Here is a 15,754-nt window from a genome sequence, read left to right as displayed (position 1 = left end):
GAGAGAGAGAGACAGAGAGACAGAGACACAGAGAGAGAGAGAGACAGAGACACAGAGAGAGAGAGAGAGAGAGAGAGAGAGAGAGAGAGAGAGAGAGAGAGAGAGAGAGAGACAGAGACACAGAGAGAGAGAGAGACAGAGAGAGAGAGAGAGAGAGAGAGAGAGAGAGAGAGAGAGACACAGAGAGAGAGAGAGAGAGAGAGAGAGAGACGCACCCCCTCACGGTCCTGATGATAGTTCTCGAGCTTTTGCACCACTTTTAATTCACATGTCAACACAATTAAAAGAGCCGCTCATTTCGGTTCCTCTTGCACCATAGTGTTTACTGCGCTGTGTGCACTAAACTAATGTAACTCACTTTGTCAGAGCCGCAACATTGACCGCAGCGGACACTCAATCCTGCTCTATACAGTGCGCGTCATTCTCTACAGACACCATCATTACTACAGTCTACTTCTATAGGCAGTAAGGAGTCATTCAGGTCCGAAACACAGCAAACATTTATTCTCTCACTTACCTTCACGCGGAAGCAGTCCAGGTTTCCGTGGTGACGACGCAGTTTCTACTGAGTCCTCGCGCTCAGCAGCAGCAGCTTTGGCCCGGGCTCATTAGCATAAAACTCTCTGTACCCGGCTGGGTAGGCGGGGCCAAAAGGGGCGGAGACTAGCGCAAAATCAGACACGTGGATCCACCTGCAGCAAACAAACCCAATTCTGAACCAACACTGAAACAGTTAGAGATTCTAGCATGCAATGTTGTTTTAGAGAACAGGTTCACAACCTTGTTTATTGGTGTAACCCATGTCCAGTGTTTTTCTTGCTCTAACACACCCACATCACCTTAGGAAGGGCTGTTAATTAGATTTAGTCAGTAAAAATGATATCATGTAGGTCTATCATCCATCTGTTAAGGCAACATCAAGTGTGGATTAAAAACCTACAATTTTTTCCAACAGCTCCAACCTTTGTGGTTTTTATCCTGAGCTCTGGTAACTGTCTGTTTCACTGAATTGGACTTTAGGATGTAGTGTAGATGTGTATCTTTATTTTGTGTGGTAGCCTAGTGGTTAAGGTGTCGGGATACCAATCGGAAGGTTGAGTTCAATCCCAGGTCCACCAAGCTGCCACTGTTGGGCCCCTGAGCAAGGCTCTTAACCCTCAATTGCTCAGTTGTACAAAAAAATTAGGTAATTTAAGTCACTCTGGAGGGGGGCACGGTGGCTTAGTGGTTAGCACGTTCGCCTCACACCTCCAGGGTCGGGGTTCGATTCCCGCCTCCGCCTTGTGTGTGTGGAGTTTGCATGTTCTCCCCGTGCCTCGGGGGTTTCCTCTGGGTACTCCGGTTTCCTCCCCCGGTTCAAAGACATGCATGGTAGGTTGATTGGCATCTCTGGAAAATTGTCCCTAGTGTGTGATTGAGTGAATGAGTGTGTGTGTGTGTGTGTGCCCTGTGATGGGTTGGCACTCCGTCCAGGGTGTATCCTGCCTTGATGCCCGATGACGCCTGAGATAGGCACAGGCTCCCCGTGACCCGAGGTAGTTCGGATAAGCGGTAGAAGATGAATGAATGAATGAAGTCACTCTGGATAAAGAGGCGTCTGCCAAATGCTGGAAATGTTTAATTCAAGGACAAAAAAAATTGCATTAATTGTTTATGAATTACAGCCTTTTTCACAGAGACTTTCAATTGTCAGTGGCCCCCCAAAAAACTGGATAAAATTCTAATCATATTCATTATTTCAACTATTGGGATGCAAGAGTCCTTTACAGACAATGACTGACTGAAGCCTGTAACCTACTGACATAACTAAATGCTGAGTTTCCTCTCTTGAGGTGCTTTGCCAGGACTTTACTGCAGTCCCCTGGAATTGGTGCTTGTGTGCGAGTCTTCCTGCCTTCAGTTTTGTGTTCAGTAAGGTTAAATCATGCTCAACTGGGTTGAGGTAATGTGACTGACTCGGCCATTTAAGAACATTCAATATCTTTGACTGAAGAAGCTCTTGGGCTGCTTTTACCAGTATGTTTTGGGTCATTATCCTTGTGTACTGGGAAGTGCCATCCTATCAGTTTTGCAGCATCTGAGATAAAATACAGTTCCGTAGACTTCAGACTTTATTGCTAATTCTATCAGCAGTTACATCATCAACAAACGCCAGTGAGCCAGTTCCATTCGCAGCCATTCATGCCCATGCCATAACACTGCTTCCACCATGTTTAACTGATGATGTGGTATGCCTGGGATCATGAGCCCTTCCTTTCCTCCTCCATACTACTTTTCTTATCAGTCGGGTACAATTTAATATTACTTTCATTAGTTTCATCAGTTCAAAGAATCTTCTTCCAGAATTGGCAGACCTTTTATCTCCTTTAGCAGGCCACAACTATCCATGAAACTGCTTATCGGTCAGGTGTCCAATTACCTTTGAGCCTGTGAAACTGATTATTGCTGCATCCCATATTCTCCTACTTATACTATGCACTAAATTTTGTCCTCTTTTTTAAAGAATAAAGTCAGGAAAAAGTACCTCATTTTTGGTGTGCAGAAAAAGAGTATGCAATGCTGGGGTAAACATTATGTAACTGACGAGAACATTGTTGCTGAGTTATGCACATGGTCACCCAGCGGTGTCCAATCTTATCCAGAAAGGGCCGGTGTGGGTGCAGGTTTTCATTCCAACCAAGCAGAAGTCTACTAAAAGCCAAGAACAACTGATTAAACAGGTGGAATCAGGTGTGGCTTCTGCTTGGTTTGAATGCAGGTTTCTGCACCCACACCGGCCCTTTGTGGACAAGATTGGACACCGCTGCTGTAAACAAACTCCTCACTAAATTTCAGCTTTTCTCCATTCATTGTTTCTTATACATTTTACAATATTTAAAATAGTTTACCATTCTTTCGAATATTTTTTCCACATCTTAAAATCTTTAAACAAAAAAAAAATGTGTTATTGGCACTCCAACATTCAACATTAAATACTTTAATTCTTTTGCCAACATACCACCATCTCATCATGCTTGATGAGATTGGAAAATAAAGAGCAAAGCATCTAAGTCAAAAGTTCTCAAAAAACAATCTATCCAGATCTTCCAGTGTACTCTCTTGTGGATGTCTTCAATCCACCCCACAGATTTTCACTGGGGTTTTGGTCAGATGACCAAAAAAGGCCATAAATGACAGCAGTGCATCTTACTTGTGTCAATATGAACTTATGTTCTAGATCATTGTCCTGTTTGAAGTTCCAACAATGACCACTCTGTAACATCTTGGGAAAGGCAGCCAGATTGTAAATCCCTACGCCAAGATTTCTCAAAAAGTATTCAGAATAAACCATTAAAATAATTGTTTACGTATTTAATATATTAGAAAATAATGTGACCTTCATATACTGTTTCTGCTTCCTACAGCTTTCTTTATATTTTTCTTTCAGAAAAGAAAAGATTTAAGTATGAAACATAATAATATGTAAATAAAATTATATTCAGTTCATTTAAATGATGTTGTTAACCATAAATCAGCTTCGATCTGTTATAATCATCAGTTTCAGTTTATGCTTAGCTTTAAAGTCATACAGACAGAAACATTTCTGATTAGAAGTGAAAGGTTAATTGAGTTTGTGACTTTACAAATGTGTCGATTCGACTGGATTAAAACATTGCATACTGCTTAAAAAAACAACCTGAATAAATAACCCGAAGGTCCTAGTTTTCTAAAGCTGCATATGAAATATGATTTAATCAAAGTAGAACCAGTGACCATTTTAACAACTTGTTAAGATCAATTAGGAAAGTGCTGTTATTTTAAATTGCTCTGATGCATTTAGGCATTATTTGTGCTTATGAAGAACAAGAACAAAGTACAAAAGTAACACCAAGGCCTTTCCGTGCAACACAAAGCCAAGTCTTTCACTGCAGAAGTCCTCCAGCTGTACTTTAAAACGCATTGTCACCAGATGGCAGGCTTTAGCCTTCAACATTTTTGAAGTCTTTCACACGTTTGAGTTCATAGAAGTGACACAACAGTGAGAAGAAGTGATCACCGTGGCCGTCGTGCTACGGGTGGTGGAGGAATGGGTCTGTGAGGAGGCATGTGACGAGCTGGAGTCGATACATAACGCTCATTTAACATGCTCTCTGGGATCCTGTAAATAAAAATGGTTCATTTAGGTTTAAGTATTAAGCAGACAATTTTATCCCAAACAACTTACAATAAAGCAGAGCTCATGGTAGTTGAACCTTCTGTCCAAAGCCTTTACCACTGAGACACTACATTTACATGTATAGTATTTGGCAGACATCCTTATCCGCTTACATTTATCTTATTTATACAACTGAGTAGTTTAGATAAAGCCTTACACAAAGCTATAACTAGGTGTCTGTTTAGACAATCACCATCACTGCCTATATGAAAGCCTGCAAGAGAATAAAAGGTTGGTTTAGATATTTTGTGTATGTGTACATTTATGCATGACTAATAAAAAATACTAAACGTTGAGCAAAAACCTTAATCCTTATTTTGTCAGTATGCATGCATTGTAGCTCACCGCAGTTGTGCATGGCATGGGATAAATGTAACTCCAAATAAGTCAATACAAATGTAAACTTACCTGTTTCTCATTCGGAAGCAAGAAAAATGTACAGTTATAAAAAAAATGTTATGCACAAGATCAGCACGCTTTACACATAATCAACACGTTATGATTAATGTCCTAGATGAACCCACTGAACCCACTGAAAAAAAAAACAATGTAGGTAAAGGGGTAAAGGGCCAGTGGCTCTCAGGCTATGATCATTAGCTTATTAGCTGTTAGCTTCTAAGGCATAAACAACCATAATACATTTCTATTATGGCTTTGCTAGAATATTTAAGAAGTGTTTTTAAATCCTTCTAATCTTTAGTACCACTGTTGTAATTTAACATAACTTTACATAATGTATTACATTCATTACTTTTAAACCTTTACGTATGCATAGATATCTGCATTATAAGGCATATCAAAGATATTCCGCTGGATGCTTTAAAATAAAAATGAAGAGGCAGCTTCACGTTTCATGTTCATGTTTCATTTTAAATATAGAACTGACTTCCTGTATGTTATCATAAGATTCCCACTCATACTGCTATTCGCAGTTTAAGCCCTCACTGGAGCTACTGTAATTTCTTTAGTAACGTTTTTCAGTTTCGTTTTTTACCCAACTGTTTGTGTGGTAGCACAGTATGTGTTTAAAATGTGTTTACAGTATGTAAAGTTCAATTTGTACATTTGTGTTTTTTTATATTTATGTATACATTCTTTATATATCATGTAATTATGTTTTCTACAGTAATGTATGTCTACAATAAGCTCAGTGTAAACCACAACATCCTGTTCCTATTACAAAACACACAAAAACAGCACATTCACACAGCTTACAGGAAGTGTAGAAAATAATTCATTATAGATTACAGAAAAGAACACATTACTTATTACATATTAGTTTATCATTGAAAAAATTCTGTGAAACGTTGTGTCGTGTAATTAATCGGGTTGTGGTTTGAAGAGCATCTGATTCTAATTATGGTTTGCCACACAGGGGAAAGTTTAAACCTTTTCTTAAGCAGCGCTTCCTGTGTCACATCTGTCATGCATGCAGCACATACAACCTTTACACTAAAAACAAACTGTCTAACTAGCTGTAGCATTTAAAATAACGTTCTGTCTTTATGTTTAAAGAGTTCAGTCAATCTTTGACAAAATTGTTGGTACTTTTCTCTTTTTTTGGCACATCCTGACTGCATTTGGTTTACCAGGTGGCAAATGACATAAAAACCCTCACACATGCCATGCATTTAAGGTGTCTATTACTTGCTATAAGAAAACGTTAGTTTGGTGAATTTCCCCTCACCGTTTTGAGTCAACTCATTCTTAATCTGTCATTAGGGAAGTAGGGATTTTAAGAAAATAAAATGAATCTTTTTTTTTTTAAACATGAGTCAATTCTGAAAATGCTCTAGAAGTGCAGATGTGTAAAGGTACACACCTAGGTGGGATTCTCGGAGGAGGGAGTGTGGGCAGACCTTCACCTGCCTGGCGAGGTGGACGAGGTGGAGGAGGACCGTTCTCCTGAGTCTCCTTTATCCAGAAAGAGAAAAATCTTATATTTATAGGAATATTACATTCATACCAGGTTTGCAGTTTTTCTTCAAAGATCACATGACATAGAAGAGGGTCAATTTAAAAATCCTGTGTTATCATTATTATACAACCCTCTAAAATAAATAAAAATACAATTATACATTTTATTTAATGTGGACATCAAAGAGAATTTAGGAAACATTTTAATTCTGACAGAATATGGTAGAGAGACTATGTTCACCTCTATCTCGACTTCAGCGCCACTGCTGTTGCTGATGGTGCTTAACGTGCTCAGTCTGTTGCTGCCACTACCTGTTTACATCACAGATACCATGAACATGTGAAATGTAAACACCATTATTGTTCTTGTAGCTGTTAGAGAGTTGATCTTGATCTTACTGTACAGTATATAGCTGAAGTTCTCAAAAATTATCTTGGACAAAACAAAAAGCTGGGCTTTTTTAATATGTTCTGAATGATATGCTAATTGTCTTATCCATCAGTGAAAAGAGATCACTGTAGAACCATGAATGAGCAGACATTATTAAAATATTAAATCATTCTGTGTAATATATCCAGAACAGCATTTCCTATATTGTTATATGTAGATAGCATTTATAAAGGTCACGCTGAGAAAGATGAGCATAGGACAACATTTCAGAGGATGCAACTTTATCAGTGGTGGTTCTATTAGAAAGAATGGATGACAACAATAGAAAAAACATATATATGAATAAACAGTGATTCAACATATGATGCGATTACTCACTAGAAGTGCTGGATGTACTTCCTGTATGCCAAGTTCCTCTCTGTGGTGGTCTGTTTACAGATGGGTGTTGGATGTTACGAGGAGACGGTTCATACACTGAACATTCAACGTTCATTTGAGAGCCCCATTGCAGGTTCTTCGGCATTGGAGCAGTTATATCCAGATCTGATAAAAAACAGGAAACAAACACAGTGTGACACAGAAGATAAAAACTGCTAGAAATTGTGTAAAATAGCTTAAACAATAGACGATACAGAAGATAAAGTTGAATATTGTGTAAAAGTTGAAAAGTGTTCAACAGTTCATGAAGATAAAATGAGAACCAATCATCTGCATAGTGATGAAATGTTAAAGGCCAGTGATGTTAAATGTCACTTTATTTAAACTGGCAGACATTTTTATTCAAATGAATTTTCTAGGTCAAGGCAAAATACAATTTTATTACATAGCTCTTAAAAGAATTAATAGTAATTCAAGTGGACATGAAGTGGGTATAGAAAAGACTCCTAGTAAAGAAGCTTTCAAATTAAGCGGGCCTGAAGAAGGGTCCTAGTAAAGCAGGTATAAAGAATGGTCCTAGTAAAACAGGTATTATGAAGGGTCCTAGTAAAGCAGGTATAAAGAATGGTCCTAGTAAAACAGGTATTATGAAGGGTCCTAGTAAAGCAGGTATAAAGAATGGTCCTAGTAAAACAGGTATTATGAAGGGTCTTAGTAAAGCAGGTATAAAGAATGGTCCTAGTAAAACAGGTATTATGAAGGGTCCTAGTAAAGCAGGTATAAAGAATGGTCCTAGTAAAACAGGTATTATGAAGGGTCCTAGTAAAGCAGCCATAAAGAAGGGTCCTAGTAAAGCAGGCATAAAAACAGGTTCTAATAAAGTGGCCATATAGAATAGTCCTAAAGAAGCAAATACAAGGGGTCCTAGTGAATCTGATATAATAAAGGTACCTAGTCATGTGAGAAAAAAGAAGGCTCATAATAAAGTGTATTCATGAACAAGGAACCTAGTGAAGTATAGAGACGGCATATAGAAGGGTCCATCTATACCATATCTATACTATATCTATACAAAAAAGGTTCCTAAGGAAGCTGTCAAATAAAACCCATTGCAAATAAACAATAATCAACCAACTCAACTTCAAAATAATCATCTCAACTTCACTTCCAAAATCTTTTAACCTTAGTGTATTTCTTTACCAGTTGTGTTTTACATTTTTTGGAATTTAAATTGTTGTGAAATTAAGGTCATACCTAACACTTTTCCACCTTTTCCTTTTTTACGTCGGATGATGCTGTCTCGTAATTTTTTTAAGTTTTCCTAGACACGAATACACACACACACACACACACACACACACATTTAAAATGATTGAAATAGCTCATAGTGTCTGTATTGCACAGGGCTCATATTCTCCCTTCTGTACCTGCTGAAAGCGGACGGAATGGGATCGTTTTTCCTGGTCAAACTGCCAGGCTTTAAACTCCTGCACTGCCTCCTCCACAGTGAGCGCGCCCACCTTCACCCTCTCCTGCAGGGAGATGAGCTGCCTCTGACCCGGGGTCTTCATGCCAGCATAGGGATCATGGGAACTGCTAAGCATTCGCTCTGGCACTGGCCTCACTGGTGTAAATGGGAGGACATGGAAAATGACAAATTAGTCTTCTTTATAACTGTCTTGTAAAAAAATTGCAAAGCCTGGTTATGATAGTCATCTCTTTTAAACTCATACCTTGCTGATACTGATCCTCTTTGAAGTTGCTTTCTGAATACAGTGAGTTCTTGGTGCAGAAAACTGCAAAAACATTTAAGCACACAAAAACATTTAATGTGTCTTATGTTTATCTGATTTAAATTGACAGATCAAATGCAATCTGCAGTATCAAATAGTTTCATATTTTGATGGAGACAGTTGTTTACGCCAAAGTGTAATATGTGGGTTTTTTCATGTTTAGGTGGTACCTGTTGAAATATAGGTTTTGCATTCCTCGGGCTCTGAGCCGGCGCATGTTCGAGGTATCGGGGCCGGTGGGCGATTCATAACCGCAGATTCGTCGTCATCTATGGTGTCATAAATGTCATCTGGATAGCAGAGCTTATATGGGTCTTCATCATCTTCCTCATCATAGTTTTCAACATTGTATTCTATGTTTTCATCTTCTGCCTCATCCGGGCTTCGACCAGAAAAGGTATCATTTACGAGACCGTCTGTTTCAGAATGCTTTGTTGAATTTGCTGAATTAAAATATTGAATGTTAATTATTTAAAAATAATCTTAAATAATACATACTGTAAGTGGCAATAGTGTTACATAGATTCTATACATTAAAGCTTACATAATCATTTCATTTCATGATATTGGCTGTAATATAACATCATTCACAAATACAATTATAATATGAAAACACACAAATTTTAAATATGACATAAAAAAATATAAAAACATATAAATCTACTATCAGAGAAACTATTTTTCATAGATAAGTCTAGCAGAATATTCAAACAGATATTCAGAATATCATCAGTATTGTTCTACCTATAGCAATTCTACCATATTAAGAGTTAAAATGGTACAAAAAAGATCTTAACTTTCTATTCATATGCAAAAAAAAAAAAAACTATGCAAGAAAAATCTTATCTTTGTAATTAAACATTTTAAATAATTCAAACCAGGATTTTCTCTTAGTTAGTAGGCAGTATGTTCATGTGTTTGTTCTTTCACCTTCGAAAAACTTTCTCAACACAGCGTCTTCTGATTGAGACTCATTAAAAGAACTGTCCAAACTTCCCAAGTCCTCATCTGTAGAGGAAAAATAATGCATACATAACACATTTTATTCATTAATGTTTAGTCACAGAGGCTTTCTCTGAAATGACGTTTTAACATTTTATTGTAATAATCCAGCAATTTATTCTAGCAGCTACAGTACTTTTGTTATTATAATGTGTGTGAGAATATCAGTGTATTTTGTTGTTTCTTATTAACAGCTAATGCCACACATTGTTATTAACTTACACAGCTGCATGTCAGGATTGAGCTGCATCATGGACTCATATATGTCTTCCTGAAGAGAAAATTTGCCATCAAAATTTTGTGATGTATTTGCCATTGGTTCATAAATGTCCTCATCTTCAGGACTTGTCATGGTTTCCTCTATGTGAGTCTTGACCAAGTCTACTGTCTCCTGGATGGTTTCAGGATACAAAAAGTATTAATACAACTGACATCGGCATCATGTTGAATAGGGCATAACGAATTGAATGATTTGAATAATTTTAATAATTATGTTTGCAAAGCATGGAAATGTGAAACAAGTATTCCTTAATATAATACTAAAAGATATATTTTAGAACATCATCAGCCATAAAGACAACCATTTGATGAACCACTACAAAACACCCTCAGGCTCCTCATGTTAGGTTGTTAATGTGAAAGAAATATTTGAAATTGAGCCACCATGCACTTACAAAAAATTCATCCATGAACTGTCTCAAATCAGGAAAACCACTTCTCTCGGCCAGTGTGTTTGGGTAATCCCCATTCTTGTTTGCTATGCTGTAGGCCTGAAGGGCACCAGGACATTGCAACAACGTGCTTGTCAGCTTTTTCAGTCCATACTTTGCTGAGAAGTGGAGTAATGTCGGGAGTTCCACATCCTGCTGATCTGAATGCCCAAATATAGCAAGTTTCAATATGTAACAGTTCAGTTTTTCTGTAAATATCTGATGCTCATTCTCATTGTCTCATACTATAATTCAAAATACTACAGCATGTACCGTACCATTGGTAACACATATTGTACATGGGAAAGTCATCCAATTTAAATGCAAACTAAATAAAAAAATGGTGCTCACTTGTAATCATCTCTTCAATCTGATTATTTCCAAATACTTTTAGTCCATTTGGAGGCATCTGCATTTTGAGGGAATCTGTAAACAAGTTATCCAATGCCTCTGATGCATTCGATGTAATACTGAATGCCTGAAAAACACACGTCATTAGTTACCTTAGTAATGAGAGTCCAAAAATAGTGTCCATTAGAAAATTATTGCACGATATGAAAATGAGAAAAAATTTAATGATTTATTTGTTTAAACACTGAATGTATGTCTTTTTAACCGATAAAAGGTGTTGCAGATAAATGAAACAGATTGTAAAGTCTTATTATGTTATCTAAACGAATAAGTCAAGTTCACCAAGGATTTACCTGACACATAAAATGCACAGGGTCCATCATTTTCTCCAGATAATTGCTAATTTCCTCCATTTCTGTGTAGTATCTCACATTTGTTGAGCACACAATCACCTCATTACTATAAACATGCATAGTAACTTCTCCACTTGGCATATCTGAAAGAATAAGAATTGTATAGTAAAAGAATATAATATATGTGCTGTAAGATGTTGTAATATCTCATTTCTAATTTCTGACACGAATATTATGGGGAAAGCTCTGCCTTTAATTATTATGTATTTCAACTTTTTTACTATTTTTTTTAAGCACAAGTATGTGTTGGCCAGAAATAACATGCAAATGATATTAAAAGTAAAAGTTTGTAGAGGAACTAAAAACAAGAAGTTCTTCACTCAGATCTGAAACCCACCAGGTGACTGAAGTGTAACAATATATTCGTTTACTGCGGTTCCCGGCACACATTTTGTTGAATGTTCGCAATGAAACTCCACTTCAATTCCATCTGGACTTTCCAACTTGTTTGTCATAATGATATAAATATCGACTGGGGTCTAGAAATGTAGAGAGGACATTGTCAATATTATTTTGCTGTCAGGAAATGTGATGGCCACACAGAGCATTTTTTCGCATATACATATATACACAGTCTCAAAAAAGTGTTCATGCTTGCTGAGAAACAAAGGAAGTGTGAACGCAATGTCACAGCTATGTAGCACAGACACACAGATCTCATAGCCCTGTGAGAACCAGTAATAAAAAATGAATACAATGTATTGCCTTCTTCACACTTTAGGCTTAACACTTTAAGTGTCATGAATACTTACGCCACAGAGGATTTTGTTAGGTTGGACAGTAACACATGCGTTCTGTTCCTCTGATGCAGATACACTGATAGTTTGTGTGAAGTTTTCATCTGAAACATCCACTTTATCCTCCGCTGTGTGGACCAGATCTGAAGGAGGTAGCGGAAGAGGTTCCTCTGGAGCAGACTGATCCATACTTTGTGATGGTGATAGAATGCTATTTTCACTCGACTCTTTGTCCTCAAGATTAATGTGTTCTTTTAAGAAACAGATTTTCACATTATAAAGTCGATAGTGAATGCTAATAATTTCCATTTTTGGGGTAAATAAAGTGCTGCCAAAATGTCCTTCGACTTGAGGGAGCAAAACATAAAATCACAAGAATGCTAGATTTATTTATTAATAAACAAATACATACCTTCCTTAACAACTTCACAAACTGTGGAGACATACAACGCCGGGTCGTCATCTGAATCAAGCTTTCTCCAAATATTCCAGTGCTCAAAATAGTCACTTAAACCATCGCTTTCAGAGACGCCGCACAAAAATGCGACAATTTTACTCGGAGGATGAAGAAAATTCTTCAAGGCGTTCCGCAACCCTGGTTTACTTTGAATATCTATAAACGCTACTGAGAGCAAAAGCAAGATGCACTGGCTGTTGCTAAAAATGGAATAGTCTTCATCTTGATCTGAATGATCTTCATCCACAAGATAGAAGGAAATAGAATCCTGGGGGAAATGATGTGATGACTCTAAAATGAGCTGTAGGTATGAAGCCCAGTCCTGGGCCTCACTAGTGTGCACAATCAACACTGAGCACATGATGGAGCATCGAGGATCTGCCGCAAAAGAAGAGTACAGATATCTGTGCCAACTTATATAAATATCTTATGTCCTATGTCGTCAGACATTTGGACTGATTACACCTACACGTTCCAACCCTAAAAAAATAGATTACAATACGACTCATTCTGTACTATCAACCGAGAAGCTAGATTGTTGAAATGAAACTAAATGTGGCTAAAAAAAACTGGACCTTTATCTAAAGCATGAACTGTGTCATTGTTCTTGTGTAACCTTGATACCTCCTATCTTTAGAGCACAAAACCAATAGTGAATGAGTGACTTAGCAAACTACAAGTGCACCTTACAGTCCATTATTTACTCTGTGTATCTATTGATTGTCCCAAATATCTTCATACATATGGGGAATTAAAGCTATTATTCAACATGTCTTTAAAAACTTTTCATGCATAGTCTGGAAGTGTTATGGACCAGCTGAGAAATGGACGTCCACAAACGTCCAGTAATAAATGCACAACTGACGTGGTCCTATATACATAGCTCTCTATGTTTAGAAATTTTTGGGACTCCATGAACTGTTTCTAATGTTCTTTTTTGGTTTGACATGACATTCTTAAAACTGATTTCCAACAAAGTAAGTATGTGACAGCTACTAGAACAGTAAATGGTGCGTCAAAAAAAATGTCCTGGGATGGGCTATGGGGGTCTGAATATTACAACCTAACAGGATCCTAAAGTAGTTCAGACAATATAAAAAGAAATTATACAAGCCAAGTGCTTACATACAGACAATTAGAGCATACATTCGAACTGATATATATATATATCAGTTCGAATGTTGACAATATATATATAACAGAAGTTGACAATATATATATATATATTGTTATTATTAATAGCGTGCTGTAAACCATTTGTCCACTGTTGTTATTTGTTATAATGAAGGAACATTTGTCAAAGCAAACTCATTAATGTATTGTTGATATAAAATAAAGAGTTCTATGGCTTCTTCGTTTTGATAAAATGGGATGCAACACTTGCAGGTTTAATGCAGGTTTCTTACCTTATGTCTCTGAGCTGTATCCAAGTCTTATAAAATCATCCAGTTGTATAACTAAACAATTTTATCCTTTATCCAACTTTTCAAGCAAATGAAGTTTTCTCTTTACTTTTCTGTGGTACAAACTCTGAGAGTTGGCAGCACTTGAGTTACACATATTAAAAGAAACTCTCCATTTCCTGCTAGTCTTTGTCGACGTCACTTCCTAAAACACTGTTTAACAAACTGCCTAAAATGTCTATCTAACAAAGACATGATGATTTGTGTTAACCTACGGGAGGAGAACTGCAACTGCTACTTCCCACAAGTAAACCCAAAAATTATGAAATGCAACTGTAGACAAATGGTAAGAAAACAAATAAACAAATAATAATAATAATAATAATAATAATAATAATAATAATAATTACACATTTTTGTGTAAGGGAAGGTTTGGATTTCTAAATTAAATAGGTACTAAATTGTGATCTGATCTTCCTCTAATTCATAAATCATAGTCATAAATACAGACAGGTTTTGACTAACAAGGTTCACTTTATGGTATCATATATTTACTTAGCATATATTGACTTAGCACTTTCATACTGTCAGAATTGCTGATGACAAAAAGCAAGCAATTGCTTATATTTTCTAAGTAGGTGACCTCTTTTATGGGAAATAAACATAAGCTTTACTGCATGTATTTTGCCCCATTCCTCCACAGAAAACTCTTTCATTTGGTTAATATTTTAGAGATGTCATGCTTGCTATCTTAATACCTAATTTAAAGTTGCAACTCAGCATTCCATCCATCTGAGGTGTGTGTATAAGCTGTTGTTAAATACAAAATCTCTACAGTGTTGATGATTTACTTGGGTCATTGCTATGTTGCAAGAGCCAACCTCATTTAGGTTTAGATCTGACACACATTATGACTTTCAGAAGTTTCTAGCAAAACAGATCCACGCTACACTCCCTCCAACTTGAATTTCTGTGCTACAGGTGTGCAGTCTATTAAATATTTTACAAAAGTCAGGAACATTTAGCTAGTTGATTTAGTTTTAGTATTTAGTTCACCCATTCACAGATTTTAGTTGTGAACAATGCATTGCAAATAGTTCCATACTTCCATTTGATATAACTACTAACGAATGCTACTTTTCCGACATGACAATGGCCCTGTGCACAAAGTGAGCTCCATGGTTTGCCAAGTTTGGAGTGAAAGAACTTGGAGTGGCCTGGAGACCTGAACTCAACCCCACTGAACTCTTTTGTGATGAGCCTTCTCACCTGACATCAGTGCCTAATCTCTTTTACATAAACAGGTACAAATCTCTGCCTGCTCAGACTGAGGACATATTTATATTTGTCCTGAGATTCCTCTTTTTGGTGATGTGAAACTAAAGTTGTAAGACACAGATGGCCTGGTGACTGCAGAGAAACCAAAAACTTAATCTGATATGTTGACAATGTCAATGAGAAAGGTTTTGGGCTGAGAAGATTTTTTTGTCAAACTTAAATATTTAGACGAATGTCAAAAGGTATTTATAGAACTGTTTTCTTAATCTTTCACTGTGGCTCAAGAGGTTAAGGCTCTGTGTTGTTGCTTTGAGGATCAGGGTTCAAACCTTAGCACTGACCCCAAACTCCAAAGCTTGGATATGTGAAGAATTGAATTTCACTGTGCTGTAATTTATATGTGATAAAGGCTTCTTTTACTCTCATACTTTATCTGACATAGATTGAAAAGTATACCATGAAAGAGTGTTTTTTTTCTTTTACATTCTTCAGTGTTTTTAATGTGGGGCAAAAAAAAAACGAATAGTGTAAACCCTGAGGTAAAACGTCTTTTTCTGACTTTTCTGAACATGCTAAAGCTGCTAAAGATAAAATCTAAAAGCATACACTGAAACCATCTTTCGAAATCATGATGTTTATTCTTAAAGAAGTGACAGAAGTTAAAAAAAAAGTTTATTCTTAAAGAAGTGAAGAAGTTCTCAGAGTATTCTTGTTAACTCATCTCTTAAT

The 15,754-nt window shown here is 36.7% G+C and overlaps 2 protein-coding genes across 4 annotated transcripts in view; both read right to left on the bottom strand.

Annotated features, from left to right (window-relative positions):
• Nucleotides 1–620, bottom strand: part of LOC132847523 (sorbin and SH3 domain-containing protein 1) — a 47,191-nt gene extending 46,571 nt beyond the window's left edge. For 2 of the 3 annotated variants that reach the window (XM_060872883.1, XM_060872882.1), the window contains exon 1: nt 518–619. The gene's annotated coding sequence lies outside the window, so the exon portion shown is untranslated. Of the gene's footprint in view, nt 1–517 lie in introns of all 3 variants that reach the window. The other variant, XM_060872884.1, reaches the window with a different exon arrangement.
• A 2,341-nt stretch (nt 621–2,961) lies between these two features.
• pik3ap1 (phosphoinositide-3-kinase adaptor protein 1) lies at nt 2,962–13,987 on the bottom strand. The gene is made up of 17 exons (XM_060872881.1): nt 13,751–13,987; nt 12,300–12,722; nt 11,903–12,138; nt 11,488–11,629; nt 11,091–11,233; nt 10,738–10,864; nt 10,351–10,547; nt 9,899–10,067; nt 9,605–9,682; nt 8,845–9,117; nt 8,615–8,677; nt 8,309–8,505; nt 8,136–8,202; nt 6,882–7,046; nt 6,354–6,424; nt 6,018–6,109; nt 2,962–4,138 (listed from the first exon to the last, which is right to left on the bottom strand). The coding sequence occupies exons 2-17, from the start codon at nt 12,703–12,705 to the stop codon at nt 4,033–4,035; spliced, it is 2,532 nt and encodes an 843-aa protein (XP_060728864.1). The 5' UTR covers nt 12,706–12,722; nt 13,751–13,987; the 3' UTR covers nt 2,962–4,032.
• Between the last annotated feature and the right edge of the window lie 1,767 nt (nt 13,988–15,754).

This window comes from Tachysurus vachellii, chromosome 6 (genome assembly GCF_030014155.1).
Source record: "Tachysurus vachellii isolate PV-2020 chromosome 6, HZAU_Pvac_v1, whole genome shotgun sequence".
Taxonomy (NCBI): domain Eukaryota; kingdom Metazoa; phylum Chordata; class Actinopteri; order Siluriformes; family Bagridae; genus Tachysurus; species Tachysurus vachellii.
Note: the sequence above shows the minus strand (reverse complement) of the source record. Positions and strands in the feature narration are given on the sequence as shown.